Here is a 22,039-nt window from a genome sequence, read left to right on the forward strand (position 1 = left end):
TGTTTCTTCAGGGAATATATTTATGATAGATAAATTATAAAGAACTACTATTAATATGCATTCAGTAATTGAATATGAGCTGTTTACCATGAATGGTTTAGAGTCCTTCATTTAGTAGCCTGATGGTAATTAACTAAATTTGATCTTTCTTGATCACCTGCAACTCCAGAGTTGTCAAAATTTTTATCCTTTGAAGAGTCTTATTTGACTTTTGACACAGCTGATAACCCAAATTGTTTTGTTTCACTGATTACTAATATGAAAGCCACTTTGTTGCTTGAGTGTTTTTAGTGGAACAAGTATTTAGTAGTAAATGTGATTGATAATACCATCCATATTCAGAACCTGAGAATTTAAGGTCAGTTTTGTGTCACTGAGTTAAAGAAGTTTTTATCATGCTGAGAACCTTTATGACTTTTTGTGAGATTATGCTGTTAGTTATAATAGAATCAGGACATTTTGGTGTCCTTCGTTGATATATATGGAATTATATGGCAGCCAAGTTTAATCATTTAAGTCATTCAGTACTTGGTGATATAGATGATAGAATGTTAACCCTAATTTTCTCATCACCTCTATATGGTGTGCTTCCATGATTTTAAATTGATGAACACAACATGGTAACTACTGTATAGAATTTCATCAGTTTTAGTGGGCAGTCCGTTAATATATGTATAAATGTAAGTGCTCTCTTTAACTCAATATTGAAGCCATCCTTCTCCTTTTCCTCTTTCTTTTCTGCTTGGCCATTTAAGCTGAATTGGTTTTTGAATGATTCTTAATCTATATGTATCTTATTACTTTCCATATATGTTGGTGCATACCTTAGTATATAGGCTTCCTTGCTGGTTTGACTTCAGCGTTTTTCTTGAGTTTTACTTTCAAGTTTCTGCTTTCTTTTCAGGCTCTTACTCAGATCTTGTACTGAAATTTTCATGTGGAAAAATCTTTTCTTTTTCCTTCTCTTTATGATTTGCATGCTCCAGATTTTGATATGGAAGCTTAAAAATTAGCAAGAGAGAGAAGTTTTTGAGGCAATGGCTACCTTCAGTTTTTTTCATAATTTTGAAATCTTGGTTCAACGTTTTCACTTGGATTTAGATAAACATTTTTTGTAAATAATTTTATTATTGGGGAGGGATTTAGTATCCCTAAAGGCTTTTATGCTTCCCTTCTGCCAGCTGGATGCCATATTTCTGGACCACATATTTTCTTGAATAGCAGATTTTAAACCTAATGTGTCAAGCATTTTCTAATTTATTTTCCAGATATGCATGAGATGACATATTCAAAAAATTATAAGCAGTTCAGGATCCTCTGGCTTCCATGGGTAGGCAGTAATGAATTTTCATATTGTAATTACAGAAAGCTGGGAAGAAAGCTGAGAATCTTGAGATTTTAAATTAGTATTCGTGACTCCATTATTATGACATCTAAGAACTTTAAATATTGAAAAACTCAATATCACTATTTGGTGACAAGTCTAGAGTTGAGATCTATAGCATAGTTTTTAAAAATGAAAGTTAAACATTATTCCTTATTATTATCTATATCATGCAGTATTGGTATTATTGAGTGAGATAATTAAACATTTAACACAGTACCTGGCACAGAATAAGAGCACCATAAATGTTAACTATTATTAACATATAAGAATACCAATTGTTTAATAACTAAGATACTACTTTAGAATACCTTCAGAATACATCATAAATTGTGCTCAGTAAAGCAAATTTATCCTTACTGTCTTCTAGGGGTTATTTTGTAAACCCTAACCTCACTCTTGGAATTTTTACTCAATAAAATTCCCCATATACCAATTGATTAGAAATTGATAGAGAACTTTTAAATTTACATGCACTTGGTATACAATATTATATTAGTTTCAGATGTACAATATGGTAATTCAAGATTTTTAGCCCTTACCATGTGATAACCTCGATAATGCCAGTAATCATCTGTCACCAAGCAAACATCACAATTTTATTGATTGTGTTCTCCTTCACCTTTTTCACCCATCCCCCTATGCCCTCCCCTCTGGTAAACTTCCCTTTGGTCTCTATTTTCATGAGTCTGTTTTTGTTTTGTTTTTTAGATTTTATGTTTAAGTGAAACCATGTGGTATTTGTATTTCTCTGACTTATTTCACTTAGCATAAGACTCTCTAAGTCTATTTGTGTTGTTGTGATGACAATATTGCATCTTTTTATTGCTGTGTAATATTCCACATATATATATACATATATATATATATATAGATATACATATCATTTCTTCTTTATTTATCTATTAGTGAACACCTAGGTTGCTTCCATATCTTAGGTATTATAAATAATGCTTCAATGAACATAGGTGTGCCTATATCTTTTCAAATAAGTGTTTTTGTTTTCTTTGGATAAATATCCAGAAGTGGAATTGTTGGGTCCTGTTGTAAATCTATTTTTGTATTTTTTAGAAGTCTCCATATTGTTTTCTATAGTGACTGCACAAATTTGCATTCCCACCAACAGTGCATCAGAATCCCCCTTCCTCCACATCCTAACACATGTTACTTTTTGATAATATCCACTCTGACTGGTGTGAGATATCTTATTGCAGTTTTGATTTGCATTTCCCTGATGACTGGTGATATTGATCATTTTTTCAAGTGTCTGTTGGCCACCTGTATATCTTTGGAGAAATGTCTTTTCATGTCCTCTACCCATTTTTTGATCAGGTTGCTTATTTTTTTGTTATTAAGTTGTATAAATTCCTTATATTTTTATATCAACCTCTTTTCAGATAAACCATTTGCAAATATGTTCTTCCATATCATAGGTAGTCTTTTTATTTTGTTGATGGTTTCCTTTGCTGTACAGAAGTTTTTTTAGTTTGATAAAGTTCATTTGTTTATTTTTGCTTTGTTTGTCTTGCTTGAGGGAACATATCCAAATATATATTACTACATTGATGTCAGATAGTTTATAAACTATGTTTTCTTCTAGAAGTTTTATGGTTTCAGGCTTTGAATTTATAGAATATTTTGTATGTACATTTATGCTGATAAGAGGATAGTAGAAGAAATGGTCTCTCATAAGTAGAAACAGGAAATAAGAAGTCAAAACCTTCTTAACATTTGCTTAACAGGAGAAATATGGTAGATTATACATTTTGGTTAGCAATAGCCTGTGGGCAGTAGGGTCAGATTGTTATAAGCCAGTAAGCTGAGTCTGATTGTAAAAGGTTTCCAGAAATTAGAGTGGAAAAGCAGAGTCCAAAGTTTGGACAACCTATAGTACAGAAGCACGTGGGACAAAACTATGTGTGCCAAGAAAATGGTGTTCTCTGAAATGGAAAGAGGGTATCAAGGCAGTTACATTGAAATTAATGGAAGACACAGACCCACAGGGATCAATAAACCCTTATAATTTCAGAGGCAAGAGACTGCATTTCCCAAGGACTCAAAGCTATGGAGAATGCCTTTCTGGTTTTCAGTGGTGTGAAATGCCACCATAGCTAGAAATTAAGCTCCAACATGTATGTGATGACAATGAAAGAAGTGAATCAGGACCATTGGATTAAGCTTTTGGTAATCTGCTTACCCATTTTGAACCAGATTGCCAAGATATAAGATATGATGAAATTTGATCATGAGCTCTTCATATGTACACTAACAATTTCAGGCATTTTGGCTAAATAGATGAACCTTTCTGGGCCTCTGTTCAAGGTCAAAGTAATCAATAGGATAATATATGTTCATCACTGGCTTTGCTAATTCATTTGTGAGCTCATTTGGAGTTATTAGATTATTTTTATATTAGATGTGGACTTGATTTTCTTCACTCTCTTTTTTAAAATACGAAATCTGGATTGAAATTGCATGCCTCATAAAAGTTGGCATATAAGTTATTTCCCTATTTATTGAGTCAAACCACAGTTCAAATGGATAGATTTCATACAGTTGTTTTTTATTGAGGATGACTTTTACTTTTTAGGGTTAAGTTTTGCTTTCAATTCTCATGGTATAATTAAACCAATCTTCTTTCCAGGTCCCCACTGCTTTGAGAGTTTTGTAATTTTTCCTTGGAGACTTGTTGAGATTCACCTTGAGATACAGAGTACAATTATTATATTGGGACCAGGAAGATGACTTTATAATGACTGTATTATAGTTACACATCCTTCTTTAGCACTAGCAAGGGCATTGACTACTTGTCCAAAATTCAATTAAGTGATGTTAAAAAGCCAGCTTATTTTACATTTTCTCTAAATTTCTCTGTAAAGAAAGGCCTGTAGTTTTCAATCTGACATAAATCACATTTAAAAATCAAGAGAAAAGATGGAATTCTTATTTTAGAGGTCTTTAAGGACGGATACTCTAAGGCCTTTGTGAATATTGGGACATGTAGAACTTAAAATTCTATGCTGTATGTGCTCCCAACAATTCATTTGTAACTTTTTATTAAAACAGTCAGCTTTTCAATTAACTCTAGGCATTTGATATATTTTAGTCATGCATATGGTATAAATATGATATAATGCCTGTAGCAGCAGTAACTTCAGGCATAAAAGGTAGAACACTTGTGTACATTTAGCCAGAAAATTTACTTTCCCAGAAAACTCCCCTTGAGCCCACTAGAAGTATTGGCATTGATGTATTAAACTACTTGGTCCTTGAAATCAGGGTACATTTGGTCCTCTCTCAACATTTTTAGCCACAAAGCATTTTCTTTCTTTTCACTAGTTTTATAAGTGCTTCTAATAAAGGGTACAGACTTTGTACTGAGACTGAGAACCTGAATTTGTTAGTTAACCAGTGATTAATTCATGTAAGGAAACCTTCATTGGATGCCTACTAGATACAGTGATGAACCAATCCCTCTACACCAGTGATTCTTAACCTGTGTGCCACAAGAATTTGTAAAACATGTAATACCTGATAGTTTAGTCGGGGGCACTGATCTCTTTTCCTTTAGACTGCCAAATTAAAAAATGACAACAGTCAATACAACAATAGCCGCCTGGTATGAATGAATTAAAATTATACTGTGGGTTTTTTTTGTCAGATCGGCAAAACAATATATTTGGTGTGGTTCAGGTTGAAAATCGCTGCTTTACACCATCAAATCGGTTAGATAGTACTTTTGTTTACATCTTTGACAAATAATCACCTTATGTGACTCACAAGTTTGGTTGCAGATGCAGTTGAGCTGTTTGTAAGTACTCAGAGGATAAATAAACATTTAGTGATAGCTTTTGATATTATTTTGCTGTGTGTGTGTCGGTGAACAGTGAATGGTCAACCAAATCTTATCAATGAGAAAATTAAATTGAGTTAAATTCAATATGTACTTTGGGAGGACCAACAATACTTTCAAATCATTGCAGTTCTGGTTAAAGTCCTGTAGCAGGAATTTATAGGATGCCATTATAGTTTAAAAGTTATTAACTTAATTTAACTCATAGCATGAGTTTGTTCTGTAACAAAACCTAACTGAAAGAAAATCCTTGTTGAAGTTTCAACTACATTTTTAAAAGGAATTTCCATGATACAGATTAAGATTGAAAAGTATTTGAGTCAGTGTGTAAAATAAGAATACAGTTATGTGTCCTTAATTACTGGTGTCTTTGACAAATGGGTAGTTCCAACACTTCTTCCCATTAACTAATAAACTTGAATTACCTGCTCAATTAGAGGATGCCAATTATGTTATTCTCTAATCCTGTGTACATTAATAAAGTTGATAGAAAATGCTTTAAAAATGCAAATAGGAAGTTGTACTTTTCAGGTTGTTTCTGTACCCACTTTTCATGCCAACCTGACATGAATCACTGCCTGTTGTGGCCTAACAGAGCCTGTGAACTGGAAAGAAATACTCTGACATTCATCCACTTCCTTTCATTTTTTTGTTCTTCCAGGATATGTTGGATGCATAAACTTTGCTCTGATTGTCTGTTGTAGGCTACTTAAATAAGACGATTTTCCAAGGGCAGATCATTGTTACCATACTACATTTATGGCCACCAAGTTTATACTCTGCTTAAAATGTTTTGAGAGAGGTTCCTGTTTCATAACAAGGTCCTGCAGGAACTACCCACTTATTTCTCTTCCACAGTGTGAACATGTCATCCCACACAGCCTATGTCTGCTCACCATGCTTCTCACCCTGATTCTCACTGTTCCTCTTTCCAGGAATACTCTCTGCCCCTCTGCCCTCATCTAGTCCTCAATCTTTAAGGCCCAGCCCCACTTTCGTCTGTTTGAAAACTCTCTTGACTACTGTAGCCTGAGTGACATTTTCTCAGAACTCTCATTGTATTTGTTGTTAATGTTACTGAATTTTGCTCTTATTTATCTAGATTGTTTGCTCTTATTTTGTATTATGTTGTTCTTGCCTCCCCAACTCAGTAGAGACTTCTTGAGTGCAGAGGCAGTGTCTTAGAGCTCTACTAACTCCCCAGAAACACATGACATAAGTCTATGCATATAGTTCGGGTACAATAATGTTTATTGATTGATTGATATTTTCCCACGTGAATATTTTAAAAACCTAACTTCCTTTAATTTTAGGGAATGATAATAAATATTTGTTAAGTGGATAAAATGAATGATGGATATGCTTATGTGTTTATGGTTACCCTTCCCCCATCCTCATCCATGGCCAACCAATTGAATGTATGATTCTCAGGACAGGGATTTTATTTTGTTGCCTTTGTATCCCCAGCACCTAGATCAGTGTCTAGGTCATACTAGATGCCCAGTAAATATCTGTGGAATGAATATTCAGCAAAATCACCCAGCATCAATGAAGTGCAATCAGCCTTGTGATTCATTTTGTATTTTACTCATCTCAAATACTTGAATATTATAGGGCATGAATTGCCAATATATTAAGTTTCCATTGTCTCCAAGTTTAAATCCAGTTTTGGGTGAATGAAGATCTTTTAATGGCACTGGGACTTCTGTCCTGTGAACATAAGCAAGTGGTTAATCTGTATTGTTTAAAAACAACTGTATTTAGAAGTCAGGTTTTTAGTTGTTCTTATATAAAATTTGGATTAATATAAAATATTTAAATGGCATTTGTTAGCAAGTTCTCATAATTTTCTATACCATTTAAAAAGAGATATACCTTTAAAAAGATGAATTTCAATTGTATTTGAACAACAATAAAATAAAAATGAGGAAAAATAAAAAGATGAACTTTGACAAAATCCAGTCACATACATTGCTACAGCTATGCTTGAAAGAGGCACTGTAGCACCTGTTTTTCTTTCTATGACCATATGTATGAACTGAGGTGGGTCTTTTAATTGCTTTATGAAATGAAATAACTTATCGGCTTTCTGTAAAAAGTATATTTAATTTACTACTCTGAGAGTATTGTGGGAAAGTATAATTGAGTCTTAAAAAACTTAATGAAAAAGTTCTGCACATAGGCAAAATATCCTTATTTTTACAGTTTTTCTTTTCGGATAGAAAACTCAGTTTTCCATAGGATGCCTATGAAATCATGGTTTCCATCTGCAGTGCTAAGTACCTCTCATATGCCTTAAAGAAGGTGTACTGGTGGACCACTAACCATAACATGTGAGGGAAATTGAACCTGAAGCAAATACAAAAACTTAAAAGCTTTTAAACTTTGTCAGCCTGCCAATTCAAGCAGCATGTGGCAGGTGTGTCATATATTCAAAGAGCCAAAATAAATGGCCACAAGAAATTCCAAGGTAATACAGACATAAAGAAAGTTTAAAATGGAAAGAAAGAAAACATTGTTTTTATTGTTTATTCAGGAGGTTGACAAATGCATTTAAAGAAATGCCTCTCCAGGTATTGCTTTAGGTATCTTTCTGATCTTCTGGAGCAGGCATCGACAATGTTTCTGTTATGTGCTGGTTTGTGGAGGGAAAGCAAAAAAAGGAGGAGAAAAGGAAAATGTTGAAAAAGTGGGCAAAATTAGATGATGGCAGTGGCCTTGTAAACAGCTCTGGAACAAGTTACTATTTCCATTAGATAAGTAGAAAGTATTTATTTCTTTTGTTTTACCAAGAAAACATCCATGAGAAAAGGTGTGAATCCTTAAAAAATATATACCATATTTTTCGGACTATAAGATGCACCTCCCCCCGCCCCAATTTGGGAGGAAATGGTGGTGCGTCTTATAGTCCGAATATAGATTACCTGGCTCACTGGGGGCAGGGGCTGCGGTGGAGTGGGGTTTTTTTTCCTATTTTCCTCCCCTAAACCCAGGTGCATCTTATGGTCTGGTGCATCGTATAGTCCGAAAAATACGGTAACCTACTTTTTTAAACAAAAGCACTTAATAATGAATCTAGTGTGTATATAATTTTAAAGTAAAAACATTTATATTTTCCTTCTGTTATGTCTTATTTAGAATTCTTATAAATGAACATTAATTAAAAGTCAGAATTAACTTATATTTTCAAGGAAGAATACTTTGGGAATGTTTCTTCCTATGGCTCAAAGTGAAATTTCCTTCACCCCACTTCCAGTTCAGTTTCATTACACCAATTGTTGGGCAAAAAATTTTCTAAGATTAGCCTACTGTCCAAAGGTATACACAGAAATAATTTGGGTATCCCAAATTCTTACTCTAAATCCAGGATAAGATTTTATTGCTATCAAATGATCAAGGATAGATTATTCCTTATGGGAACTGAGTGCTCTCTAGATTAAGAATCCCAGGTATTAACATTCCACTCTGAAACCTAGAATTTTATGGTGTCGCAACTCATATTTAAGTCTTTTATCCATCTTGAGTTTATTTTGGTGTAGGTGCAAGTTAGTGGTGGAGTTTCATTTTTTTCACATGTACTTGTCCAGATCTCCCAACACCATTTGTTGAAGAGGCTATTTTAACTCCATTGTATGCTATGTCCCCTTTATCAAATATTAATTGACCATAGAGACATGGGTTTATTTCTGGGCTCTCTATTCTGTTCCATTGATCTATGTGTCTGTTCTTATGCCAGTACCAGACTGTTTTGATTACCATGGCCTTGTAATATAGTTTGATATCAGGTAGTGTGATCTCTCCTACTTTGTTCTTCTCTCTCAAAATTGCTGAGGCTATTTGGGGTCGTTTATGGTCCCATATAAATTTTTGAAGTATTTGCTCTACATCTATGAGATGTGTCATTGGTGTTTTGATAGGGATTGCATTGAATCTACAGATCGCTTTGGGCAAATGGACATTTTGATGACGTTAATTCTTCCAATCCATGAACATGGTATATGCTTCCTTTTATTTGTGTTTTCCTTAATTTCTTTCTTCAGTGTTGTATAGTTTTCTGAGTACAAGTCTTTTACTTCCTTGGACAATGGGTGGGGGTTGACTGTGGGAGTAGGGGGGAGGTATAGGGGTGAACAATGGGGAAAAAGGCAGTACAACTATAACTGGACAACAATAAATAAAATAATAAACATATATAAATAAAATAAATGAAAACTAGAATTATGAGAAAATGCTCAACTTTACAGGTGTAATAGATTCAAAACTGACAGAAGTGGCCAAAGCTCAGCCACCCTCAAAGCTGCTCATCTGACAAAACTTCTTACTAGCATGGTACAATAGAAGGATTCATGTTGAATTACCATTTAATCTTTGAGTTTTCAAAATAGGACTCCTGGGGAATGCTATAACACTCTAACTTCCAATGAGAAGTTAGAGCTAACAAAACTGAGTTTAGGCATGATCTCTACCCTCAGGTAATTTACAATCTAATACTGGAGAAAAGTTAATGGTTATAATGGAAGAATGTGATACATGCCATTAGAGACACATAGTATTGTAACGTGCTTAAGAGGGTGGGCTCTATACTCATACTGCTTGGATTTGAACTATGGTTTGATAACCTACTAGCAACATGAAGTTGTGAACGTTAAATTACTAAAATATTCTCCAAATCTGTTTCCCAATTTGTAAAATGGGAGTAATGCTACACTCTCCAAGAAAGATCTAGACAGCATTAATACTCTGTAATTCTGAGGTACTCCTTTTGGTGACTCATTTCCATGCAGGTGTGTTTAAGAGTGTTTTTAAGTCATAGTGTATGGCATGTCATTCATGGTGATTTAGATAGAGGCTGATGCTGAAGTTAGAGTACCTAATGTGTGCTTCTAGAACTTCACAAAGTCTCACAATCATTTTGCTTCTCTGTGCCTTATGTTTCTTCTCTATTTGAATGAGCAAAGGATTTCCTGGCTGGTGTGGCTCAGTTGGTTAGAGTGTTGTACTGTACAGCTAAAGGTCAGGGGTTCCATTCCCAGTCAGGGCACATACCTAGGTTATGGGTTCAATCTCTGGCTGGGCTGCATATGGGGGGCAAGCAATCAATGTTTCTCTCATGTCGATGTTTCTCTCTGTCTCTGTGTCTCCCTTCTTCTTTCTCTAAAATCAGTAAACATGTTTTTTTAAATAAAATTAAAAAATAAATGAACAAAGGAAGTTCCATGACAGCAGGGACATTACCAGTCTTGTTCAACATCTAGAACACTGCCTGGCACATAGTAAATGATGCATAAATGTAGATGCAGCACAACTCAGGGATATTATGAAGATGGTGATACATCAGACATGAATGTAATTTTGAGAAAGAATCATGAGAACTGCCAAAAAAAATGACCAGCTTTTCTTGTTTAAGATCCCCAAGACAGGTAAGAGATAAGAAATTATCTTTATTACAGTTTTCTGCTGGGATTTAAACGTGAGTTTTGGAGTCAGAGGATCTTGCCTTGACTTGTGGCTCTACTGCTTAAGGCTTCGTAACCTCATATAAGTAACCTCTGTGGGCTTTATTTTTCTCATTGGTATTTTGAAGTTATCACCATTGCTTTAGAATATTTTTCAGAGCTCCAATGATAAATGAAATAAAAGCACTTGTGAAGTGCAAATACTATACAAGTACAAATGTGTTAAGCAATGTTCTACATTGGAGAACTATAAATCATAAAAGGCGAACTTATATTCCTATTACGCAGGTCTAAGGTAGTGAAGGTAAAGCTGTATTGTTCCCAAAAGTTGACCTACTTTAAAATACAGGGAAAATAGACACCCTCCCTGTCTTTTATACACAGTCAGAGAAGCAAGACTGCATGAGAGAACTTTCATCACACCAGCTCCCTTTATTTGTTGCATCTAGCTTTTTCTATGCCAGCTTCAAAAATAGTTCCAGTCTAGCCCTGGCTGGTGTGGTTCAGTGGATTGAGCACCAACCTGCAAACCAAAGGGTCACTGGTTCAATTCCCAGTCAGGACACATGCCTAGGTTACAGGCCAGGTCCCAGTTATGGGGCATGCAAGAGGCAACCACACATTGATGTTTCTCTCCCTCCCTCCCTTCCCCTCTCTCTGAAAATAAATAAAATGTTAAAAAAATAAAAGAAAAAGTAAAATTTAGGAAAAAAATAGTTCCAGTCTGAAGGAATCATATTGAGGATTTGGGTAGGGCCCCATCAAAGGTTACAGAGTGAGTTAAAAAAAATTCCTTCTTCAATTACCCCTATCTTACATAACTTGTATGGGCAGAGTCCATTTTCTGTTAGCATTTTTAATTTGTAAAAGTTCAAAGTTTAAATTTATTATTTATTATCTGTTTTCATACTTCATGGACCTTTGTAGAAAAATTCCTCCAGACCCTCATTGTTTATATTCTGTACAAGATTTGTATATATATATATATATATACATATTTATATATTTTGGGGCGTACTTTTCTTTCAAATGTGTTCAAGCAGCCTATATATAATTTAGTTGTAGGATTAAATTTTAATAGTTTTAATATTTCTTTAAATACAAACTTGTAAAGTCACAGAATATACACTTTTACAGTACTTTTCTTTTTTTATTTAATCTTTGTTGTACTTTTTCCATTACCTTTTAGTCCCCTTATACCCTCCTCCCCCCAGCAATCATCACACTCTTGTCCACGTCCATGAGTCCTTTATCCTTTTTGCTCAACTCCTCCACCGCCTAACCTCCCCCTCACACTAGCTGTCTTATTTGGGGATGATGAAAATATTTGGGAATTAGAAAGTGGTGATGATTGCACAATTTTTGAATATACTAAAACCCATTCACTACCCTGTATATATTTTTGGTTGTCGTGTCTCTGTAGACTTTTAAAAATATAATAACAAAATATAATAACATTATATATAATACACATACTATCCAATTCACCCACTTAAAGGATATATATTTATATATGTAAATAGATATATATTTATAATAGATTTATATATTTTCTTTTTTCTAAAGGTCATTTGTCTGATAACCTTAGCCCTCTACAACAAGATCTGCATGGAACATATTGTGAAAGGGCCCCTAAACTAGTAAGAGCAGTCGTAAACTTTCTGCCTGAAAACCCTGCCCTTTGCACTTTTAGGCCCCTCATTCACTGAGTAACTAACTCATATTCAACATTCATGGTTGGCTATGTTTTCCAGAAGGGAGCTGGGCAGTACGTTATGGTAGATATTTTGGCAAGAGGAGAAATAAGAGTAGAAGTTTAACCACTACAATGTACACCTGACACTAATACAAAATAATATTGAATGTAAGTTGTAATTAAAAATATAATTTTAAATAAATAATTTTTAAAGTAAAAAAAGAATAGAAGTGACAAATATCCATCTTCCACTGAAGGAGGGCAATTATAACTATAATACTTCCCAGGACATTTATGACCCCAAGTCTTCTATCAGAGGCCAAATTATGTTCAATATTTTCTAAAAGGCAAAGCTACATAGAATATATTTCAGATTTCCATGAAGAATGACTCAGAGCAAAACACACATTTTGCTTTTGAGTGGATATGCTTGCTTATATGGATTTTCTAGATATTTAATTTTCCATTGGCGTCTATAAAATTATGTGATACTGAGCTTCATCTTGAATGTGGAAAGGACAAATAGAAAATTCAGATTCTGCAAAGTTATAGAAGACATTGTTTTTAAAAAGTAAATGAAACATTTTTAAGAACTTTAATTCTACTTTTGAATGAAGTTAACAATTAGTTGATTTGTCTGAAACTCAAAGCTTACTTTTGCTTTAGAGAATCCCTTTTATTTTGGTATGTGTTCGTGGCATAATGCCAGTAATGTAACCTTTCATTTGTCTTATCAACTGAGTTGCTAGCAATTGTTCCTGGTTGACACTGGGTTAAACTGCAAACCTTAAAGCTGCACTTATTTGAATATGCTGAAACCTTTTTCTCAATTGTTCCAATATCCGTTCACAAACACTAGTAACTAATAGAGCATACACACACACACAAAAAAAAAAAATCCAGCATCTTTTCGAAAGATTTCTTTATCTGAAGCACATTTTACATTTCCAGCTTCTATCCTACCTCATTTTCAGCTAGTTATGTCATGACTATTTTAAATGATCACCCACAATTACATTTCAAGTACACACAGATTTAACCTCACACAGCAACTTAAATTTTCTTAACAATTTCTGTTTTCTGGATTTTGAGAGCAATTTAAAGACAGGTCTTTGGTAGCCTCTAAAAACTGGAGACATGCAGGTGGATCATGACTGCATAAGAGGCTATCATGTCAGGGTCTGCATTTTCTGTGCAGTGGGCCACAGAGAGAATTTCTGTCACAAAGCAGGTCAAAATTAAGCATTCTTTTTTTTTTAAACTGTGTTGTTACCCAGTATTGTTATTGCAACAGTGAATCTAACTATTTGCTTCATTTTACTGTGCACAATTCTATACTGGGAAATGCTCATTTTATTGACAATGGCTGATTGCACTGTACTGCACTGTCAGTGTTTAAAATGCTTCTTCTTTTAAATAGTAAATGGTTACTTCTTTTTAATAGGAAATGGTTACTTCTTTTTTTGTATTATCTTTGCTAATTTTATTTTTATGTTTTTCTTGCAGGTTTCTGAAAAGTGTCTTTTCTGAAAACTGCTGCTTTGATTCCATTCTAGAGCTGTCTCTTTATAAACCCCACTCTTTACCACCACCATCCCCCAAAACGTGGTGTGCTTGCACTTCACCTTCAGCAACTTGTCCATTCTTTTTATTTCTTTGATTCTCAGTTTTTCATGCTCAATTTCCCTCATCTTGATTTTGCAGCAAGATTTTTTTTACAGTTGTCATATCCCTACCAATCTTAATCTTTAAAGCCAAGAAACAGGGAGAAAAACTTTCCTCCCCCTGAACTGAGACCATTGCACAAGTTGAAGGGCAGCCAACAACATATGCTTTTTGCAAGAATAATTGAAAACATCAACTGGAGAGCACATAATTCTTTTGCAAGTCCACCAGTTATTTGAAGTAACTTTGGCAGAAAAACAAAATAAAGCACTCAATATTTTAACCTTTATGGTTGCCTTCTTAGGAGTTGGTCTCTATTTTAATTTTTAGTTATTCTGATACAATTTTTATTGTATGATTGGCTTTCTGTTTGACTAGACCTAATTTGACTTAAATGAAGACCTAAGTGTTAACAAAGAAAAATTTCACCAAAGCAACCTGTGAAGTCTTTACATTTAGCTTGAATTCGTTTTTAATCTTTGAACAACAACAGTAATACTTTCCTAGAGAGGGTGCACTTGATTTTAATTTTACTTTCAGTATGACAGCTGTCAATGTTTCCCTGGTTCGTGATACCAAGTGGCTGACTTTAGAAGTCTGTAGAGAATTTCAGAGAGGAACCTGCTCTCGAGCTGATGCAGACTGTAAGTTTGCCCATCCACCAAGAGTTTGCCATGTGGAAAATGGTCGAGTGGTGGCTTGTTTTGATTCTTTAAAGGTGAGTCTCATCTAAATGCACATAATGTTTAAATTAAACATATTGATTTCTATTTTTTAAAAAATATGATGTACTTTCAAATTGGTAATGTTAATGATAGTATGAAAGTGCTGTTTTGTTTCTTTGTTTTTAATTTGATTTTTTTTTGTTTTTTAAAATATTTTACTGTTGTTCTGTTATAGTTGTCCCCAGTTTTCCCCTATTGCCCTCCTATACCCAACCCACCCCCTCTTCCCACAGTCAATCCCCATCCTGTTGTCCATGTTTTTTAACACAGGATGTAGACCTTGTGTTTGTACACCTAAGCCAGACTAAAGTTCACCCCATCAAAGCCACCGATCAGGAGAAGTAGACTTAAAAAAAAAAAGTTCAGGAATTTTTGTAGGAATGAGAAATTGCAGCCTTGCCATACTTCTTTGTGTACAATTTAAGTTTTGAATCAGTGATCACAATCCTCATATAACCTAGAGAAGCCCTTTACTAAGTTATGGCTTATTATCTATGTTATCAAACACACTTATCAGAGACCAATCAGCTTTCAGAGGATAAAGTCAGCCAAGACAGTATAAGGTGAAAATCTCACTACCCAGGAAGAAAATGATGGCACTTTGAAGTTTCTTAGTCAGAATATATTTTGAATGTTTACCTGAAACGTAATGTTATAAAAATAGATTCACTACTTTTTTCTTCCTAAACTGCTTTTTGACCAATTTCAGATTTGTGAGTATATTTTATAAAGAACATCCTATCGCCAAGGTCAACATACACAAAAAATATGTACTAGAGAATAAACAAAATATGAAAGCAAATGAAATATTACCTAGAATAGTACTTATGTGATTGCAGAATAAGAAAATGCACTGATGTTCATATTTTATTCATAACTATCTTTAAAATAAGGATAAAGATGTACAAGTTAAAGTATAGAAGTAAAAAAGCAATAGAATCCTGGTTTAATTAATAAGATTTTCTAGGATGCATTAAAGATTTTTTCTAAAATGCATCAAAATTAATAAAGCATGACAAGAAACTTTCTAATTTTAATAATGTTTTATACTCATCATGACCAATTTTACCTCATTAACATTTTTATTTATGCATTGGCTAATGGAGATGTATCCCTTCCATGTATTCTTTTCTTCAGAAAACATTTTATTAAGTGATATACTACTTAAGTACTTACTTTTACTTATGTTGTGGTTACTAGTTTTTTGTTGCAAATCATTCCAGTTCAAGAATTGGAACTTGTTATCATAAAGCTAATGGTAATTCCTACCATTAAAAATGTCTAGATTGCTCTTATTTGCAGTAAATATTATGACTAAAGTATTTATTCTGTTTTTTTAAATTTCAGTATCATTCAAGTTTCACCTACAATTATTTTGTATATTACTTAAATCTATTACTGCAGAACTGGGCACTGCCATGGGGTGGAAAAGAGCCCTGGGTTAGTTGGTGGAAGAAATATGTCTTTCACCCAGTCCATAAAGATAATTTGGTACTGCACTAGGCACTTCACATATTTTTTTCAGGAGATCTGGGCTACAGTCTCAGCCCCACTATTGACCTCAGCTACTTAATCTGATACAACTTGTATTATTTCATCTCTCATAGATGGCCATTCTTTTCTACTTAACCTCCACAATTATTGTGGCAATTCCAATAAGACTAATGAAAAACCATCTATCACAGTGGGTGTGTGGAGGTGGAAGAAGGTATAGGGGGGATAAATGGTGGTGGAAAAATAAAATAAAAAATAAATTTTAAAAAGTGAAATAAGTGAGAGGTGTCCTTACTATTAATTAAGATGTTTTTATGAGTCTTCAAAACAGTTCTATTAAGTTAGTGTTTATTATTTAAAACTACAGACTCATATTCCAAATGTATATGCCCAAATCTAGTTGCCTGAATGTGATGTTAGTTCTTCAAGTTAAGTATCACTGTTTATATGGTTTACTCTTTGATACAGAGCACCTTTCAGGCATTGTAAAGTCTATCTTCCCAGGTATCTGGTGGAAGAAGACATGTGATATTCCTAATTATTGTTACAGTTCAGATGAGTTCTTCCATTTAAAGGCAATATAGTGCTGTATAGGAAACATTTTGAGGAAGACTAATATGGAAAGGGATTGTTAACAAAATGCACACTGCACTATCACTTTTAAAGCTTGGAAAATGTTTAATTCAGAAATTACATAAATAATGGCCAATGAATATTAATAAGCTAGTTAATTATTTAAATATACTATCTATTCATAGCATTCAGAGTTCTAAAAATAATTTTGCATTTTGTTACCACCTGATGACCAGTCACACAGGATATGGATGATTTACATCATCATTACATTCTCAAATTTTAATGAAAACCTTAATATTCTAAATATACAATGCCCTTCAGCCCTGGCTGGTGTGGCTCAGTGGATTGAGTGCTGGCCTACAAACCAAAGGGTTGCTGGTTTGATTTCCAGTCAGGGCACATGCTGAGGTTGTGGACCAGTCCTCAGTAGGGGGTGTGTGAGAGGCAATCGCACATTGATGTTTCTCCCCCTCTCTTTCTCCCTCCCTTCCCCTATCTCTAAAAATAAATAAAATCTATTTAAAAAGTTAATAAATATACAATACCATTCAAACAGTTGTTTTGCTATTTAGGTAACACATTTGTCATAGTTTCATGTCTGCACAAAAGCTTTGTAGTTCCCTTATATTATTTCTTATTCATGATATTCTTGAAAGGTATGCTGAGTTAAGGGTAATTGACTTATGTGGATTGTACTGCTATCATACCTATAATACACAAATAACACATGTCAAATGGTTATTGCAACATTTGCTACCCTCCTAGAGTTTGTATAATTGAAACACCTTTGAAATACTTCTGTGCACTGTTTCTTCTTTTATGAGTGGTTAAACAACTAAAGCAATCATTTCATGAGTTTGGCTGCTGTTTTTTTTATTTGTTTGTTTTTTAGTCTTTGTAATGACTCCTTTACCACTAGATACTCTGCTGGATGATGATGGTTCTTTTTCCCTTCATAATAGGCACAATAGATATAATGTCTTATACTGACTTCATGATAAGGGAATATTGTGAAAATATGGAAGGCAAGCTTGACGGTTAATTGTGCATTGTGAGGAAGTGCTATGCCCATCACTCCATGAATGCTGAGTGGTCAGTGATGAAGGTTAAACTATCTTCAGATAAAGCCCTAGACAGTGCAGCCCATAGATTAATTTCCAGTTACATAAGAGTCTTGTGTTATGTTGATATGCAGCTGTTTTTGACTCAATTGCCTAGTCTGCTTGACACAATTTATTTAACACTTTTTCTCTGAAGTATTACTTAACCCATTCTGTACCAAAATCTTGATATTACAATTTTAAATTGATTTGGGTGTGCATTTTTAGTGAGTGTCCTTGGGAATTAACAAAACATCATCACTAAAAATACCAACATAAAATCTCTGAGATTATTTTCATAGCCAAGTTTGTTGTTTTCATGTATTCTGCTTCAACAATGTCATGATATCTTGAACCTTTCCTTGCATACCTAAAGCAGTGTGATATCAACCATCTTTTTTCCAGAAAGAATGTAAGTGCTGTCATTATTTCATTGACACATCAACATCCATCACATCTGCCCAACACACTCACCGGTTTGGGTAGTTTTGTAACAAAAAGTTCTCAGGAAAAGCTTTAGCAGCAGGCATAGTCAGAAAGCAGTCATGTCAACCCATATACATTCCTAAAATATTTGAACTGGGTGAGGACCATACATAAAACAGCTCCACACTATCTTCAAGCATCACATATGATCACAGGCAGAATATTTTCACAAGAGAAACCTGTTTTGTAGGCATGTGAACGTGACTCTGTTCTTGTAGGTCAAATTGAGCCGATTTACCAGTATATTCCCTTCTAGTATCACTAGTCACAGCAGTTTTCTCTAGTTTAAAATTTAATCATTTTTGACTGAATACATACCTCATCCTTGTTTTCTAAGGGAAAATTTATGGGGAGCAGAAAACTGCTAGCAACATAATCCCAAGGTTTGCTGAATTATCCAAGACTTAGAACCATTTATGAGCTCTGTCAGAGGGGTCTGCTACATTACAAATACACAAAGGCAGCAACCGTCATCCTTACACTCAAAGAAAGTAACACTTTACTTAAGGATCTTTATCTTCCATGATACTGACCTTAAAAAGAACCTTTGGTAAAAATCAATGCTATTTTTGACATCTCAAAAACCACTTTTGAAAGAAAAATTGAATTGCAATTAGTATTTAAATACATGTTGATAGCTCAGTCTCGCTTTTTACACTTTTAATTTTAAAATAAGTATAGACTTGCACAAAAGTTGTAAGAATTGTACAGGGATTTATCCTTCATTTTGTTTATGTGGTGAATCACATTTATTGATTTGTGAACGTTGTACCAAACTTTCATTCCTGGAATAAATCCCACTTGGTCATGGTGTATGATCTTTTTGATGCATTGATGTATCGGATTTGCTAATATTTTGTTGAGGATTTTAGCATCTATATTCATCAGGGATATTGGCCTATAATTTCCATTTTTTGTAGTGTGTTCATCTGGTTTTAGAATTAGGATGATGCTGGCCTTATAAAATGAGCTTGGGAGACTTCCCTCCTCTTGAATTTTTTGAAATAGTTTGAGGAGAGGTGTTAGCTCTTCTCGGAATGTATGGTAAAATTCCCCTGTGAAGCCATCTGGTCCAGGACATTTGTTTGTTGGGAGTTTCTTGATTACTGCTTCAATTTCCCTAGGTGTAATCTGTCTATTCAAATTTTCTGATTCTTCCTGATTTAGTTTTGGACGATTGTATATTTCTAGGAATTTATCCATTTCATCCAGGTTGCCCAGTTCGTAGTAATTCCTTATAATCCTTTGTATTTCTTTGGTGTGAGTTGTTATTCCTCTTCTTTCACTTACTATTTTATTTATTTAGGTCCTCTCTTTGTTTTTTGATGAGTCTGGCTGTGGTTTTGTCAATCTTGTTTATCTTTTCAAAAACCAGCTCTTGGATTGATTGATATTTTATGTCATTTTTTAACACTCTATTTCATTTATTTCTGCTCTGATCTTTATTTCCTTCCTTCTACTCACTTTAGTCTTTATTTATTGTTCTTTTTCAAGTCCCTTTAAGTGTAATGTTAGATTGTTTATTTAAGCTTTTTCTTTTTCTTTTCTTTTTTTTTTTTTGAGATAGGCCTGTATGCTATGAATTTCCCTCTTAGGATTGCTTTCCCAGTGTCCCACAGATTTTGGATAGTTGTGTCCTCATTTTCATTTGTTCCAAGGTATATTTTGACTTCTTTCTTGATCTCATTGTTGATTCCCTCATTGTTTAATAACATGTTATTTAGCTTCCATGTCTTTGCATGTTTTTCAGTGTTCCTCTTGTGATTGATTTCTAGTTTCATAGCACTGTGGTCAGAGAAGATGTTTGATATGATTTCCATCTTCTTAAATTTATTGAGACTTGTTTCGTGTCCTAACATGTGGTCTATCCTAGAAAATGTTCCATGTGCACTTGAATAGTATGTATATTCTGCTGCTTTGGGGTGAAATGCTCTGAAGATATCAATGAAAACCATTTGATCTAGTGTGTCATTTCAGGCCTCTGTCTCCTTGTTGATTTTCTGTGTAGAAGGTCTATTCACTGAAGTCAATGGGTTGCTAAAGACTCCAACTATGACTGCATTGCTGTCAATGTCTCCCTTTATGTCCATCAAGATTTTCTTCTCATATTTAGGTGCTCCTGTGTTGGGTGTGTAAATGTTTATTATGGTTATATCCTCTTGTTGGATTGTTCCCTTTATCATTATGTAGTGTCTTTGTCTTTTACAATAGCCTTGGTTTTTAAGTCTAATTTGTCAGATATAAATGTTGCTACCCCAGCTTTTTTTCCCTTTCCATTTGCATGAAATATCTTTTTCCTTTCCTTTACTTTTAGTCTGTATGTTTCTTTAGATCTAAGTGGGTTTCATGTAGATAACTTATATATGGGTTTTGTTTTCTTATCCATTCAGCTATTCTTGTGTTTTGATCAGAGCATTGAGGCCATTTACATTTAAGGTGATTTGATAGATATGCATTTATTGCCATTTTATTTTTTAACTATTTTCCTGTTTCTTTTTCTTCTTCTTAAAGCAAGCCTTTTAACATTTCTTGCAATACTGGTTGGTGTTAAAAAAAAAAAAAACAAAAAAAACAAAAAACTCCTTTAGCTTTTCCTTTCCTGGAGAATGGGAAGCCAAATAAGTTTTGTGATGTGCATGTCACTGTCACATGCTCCTTTAGGGTGGCCCCTACACTGGAGTCAGTTCCTACAGCTACCTCTAACAGATCATATTTTCTGCCTTTATTTTCACAATAAATAACATTGCCCCTCAATTTTAAAAGTTATCTATCTTTATGAAAGTAAAACAAAATACAAAAATATTAAAATCATACACAAGAACATTACAATATAAATAAAATGTAGTAAAGTGTCATCCCAACTATCTGTTACCACCACTAATATTTCTGTGTATTTTCTTCCACTCTTTATGTCTTTTATATAATAGTATATATGCCATATAAACCTGACCTTACCTTCTGCGTCCTTGCCACCGTGTTCCATTACTCTCCCGGGGTGATTCTGGAGATCAACGTCTACCTCCATTTATCCTTCTTATTACTTTCCTGTTCTTGTCAAGTTACCAAAAAAAAAAAAAAAAAATCCAGATACCGCTGATCTCTCATTCATAGACTTTTAAAAAATACACCAATCATTGTGGCTATTTTTCTAGCTTTAAGCATATTTTATTGATTATGCTATTACAATTGTCCCATTTCTTTCTCCCTTTATTCCCCTCTGCCCTGCACCCTTCCTCCCACCAGCATTCCTTCCCTTAGTACATGTCTGTGGGTTGTACATCTACCTTCCTTGGCTTCTCCACTTCCTATTCTATTCTTAACCTCCCCCTGTCTATCTTGTACCTACAATTTATGCTTCTTATTCCCTGTACCTTTTCCTTCATTCTCCCCTTCCCTTCCCCTCTGATAACCCTCCATGTGACCTCCATTTCTGTGATTCTGTTCCTGTTCTAGTTGCTTGCTTAGTTTGCTTTTGTTTTTGTTATTTTTAGGTGTGGTTGTTAATAACTGTGAGTTTGCTGTCATTTTTACTGTTCGTATTTTTTATCTTCTTTTTCTTAGATAAATCCCTTTAACATTTCATATAATAAGGGCTTGGTGATGA

The 22,039-nt window shown here is 34.1% G+C and overlaps 1 protein-coding gene across 6 annotated transcripts in view; it reads left to right on the forward strand.

Annotated features, from left to right (window-relative positions):
* Positions 1 to 22,039, forward strand: part of MBNL3 (muscleblind like splicing regulator 3) — a 118,180-nt gene that overhangs the window by 35,995 nt on the left and 60,146 nt on the right. For 5 of the 6 annotated variants that reach the window (XM_024566639.4, XM_045200569.3, XM_045200570.3 and 2 more), the window contains exon 2: positions 13,896 to 14,772. The exons of the other annotated variant lie outside the window; for it this stretch is intronic. In XM_024566639.4, the coding sequence (XP_024422407.1) occupies positions 14,596 to 14,772 (177 nt within the window). In that variant the 5' untranslated portion in view covers positions 13,896 to 14,595. The remainder of the gene's footprint in view (positions 1 to 13,895; positions 14,773 to 22,039) is intronic. 6 annotated transcript variants of the gene reach the window in all.

Source organism: Desmodus rotundus, chromosome X (genome assembly GCF_022682495.2).
Source record: "Desmodus rotundus isolate HL8 chromosome X, HLdesRot8A.1, whole genome shotgun sequence".
Taxonomy (NCBI): domain Eukaryota; kingdom Metazoa; phylum Chordata; class Mammalia; order Chiroptera; family Phyllostomidae; genus Desmodus; species Desmodus rotundus.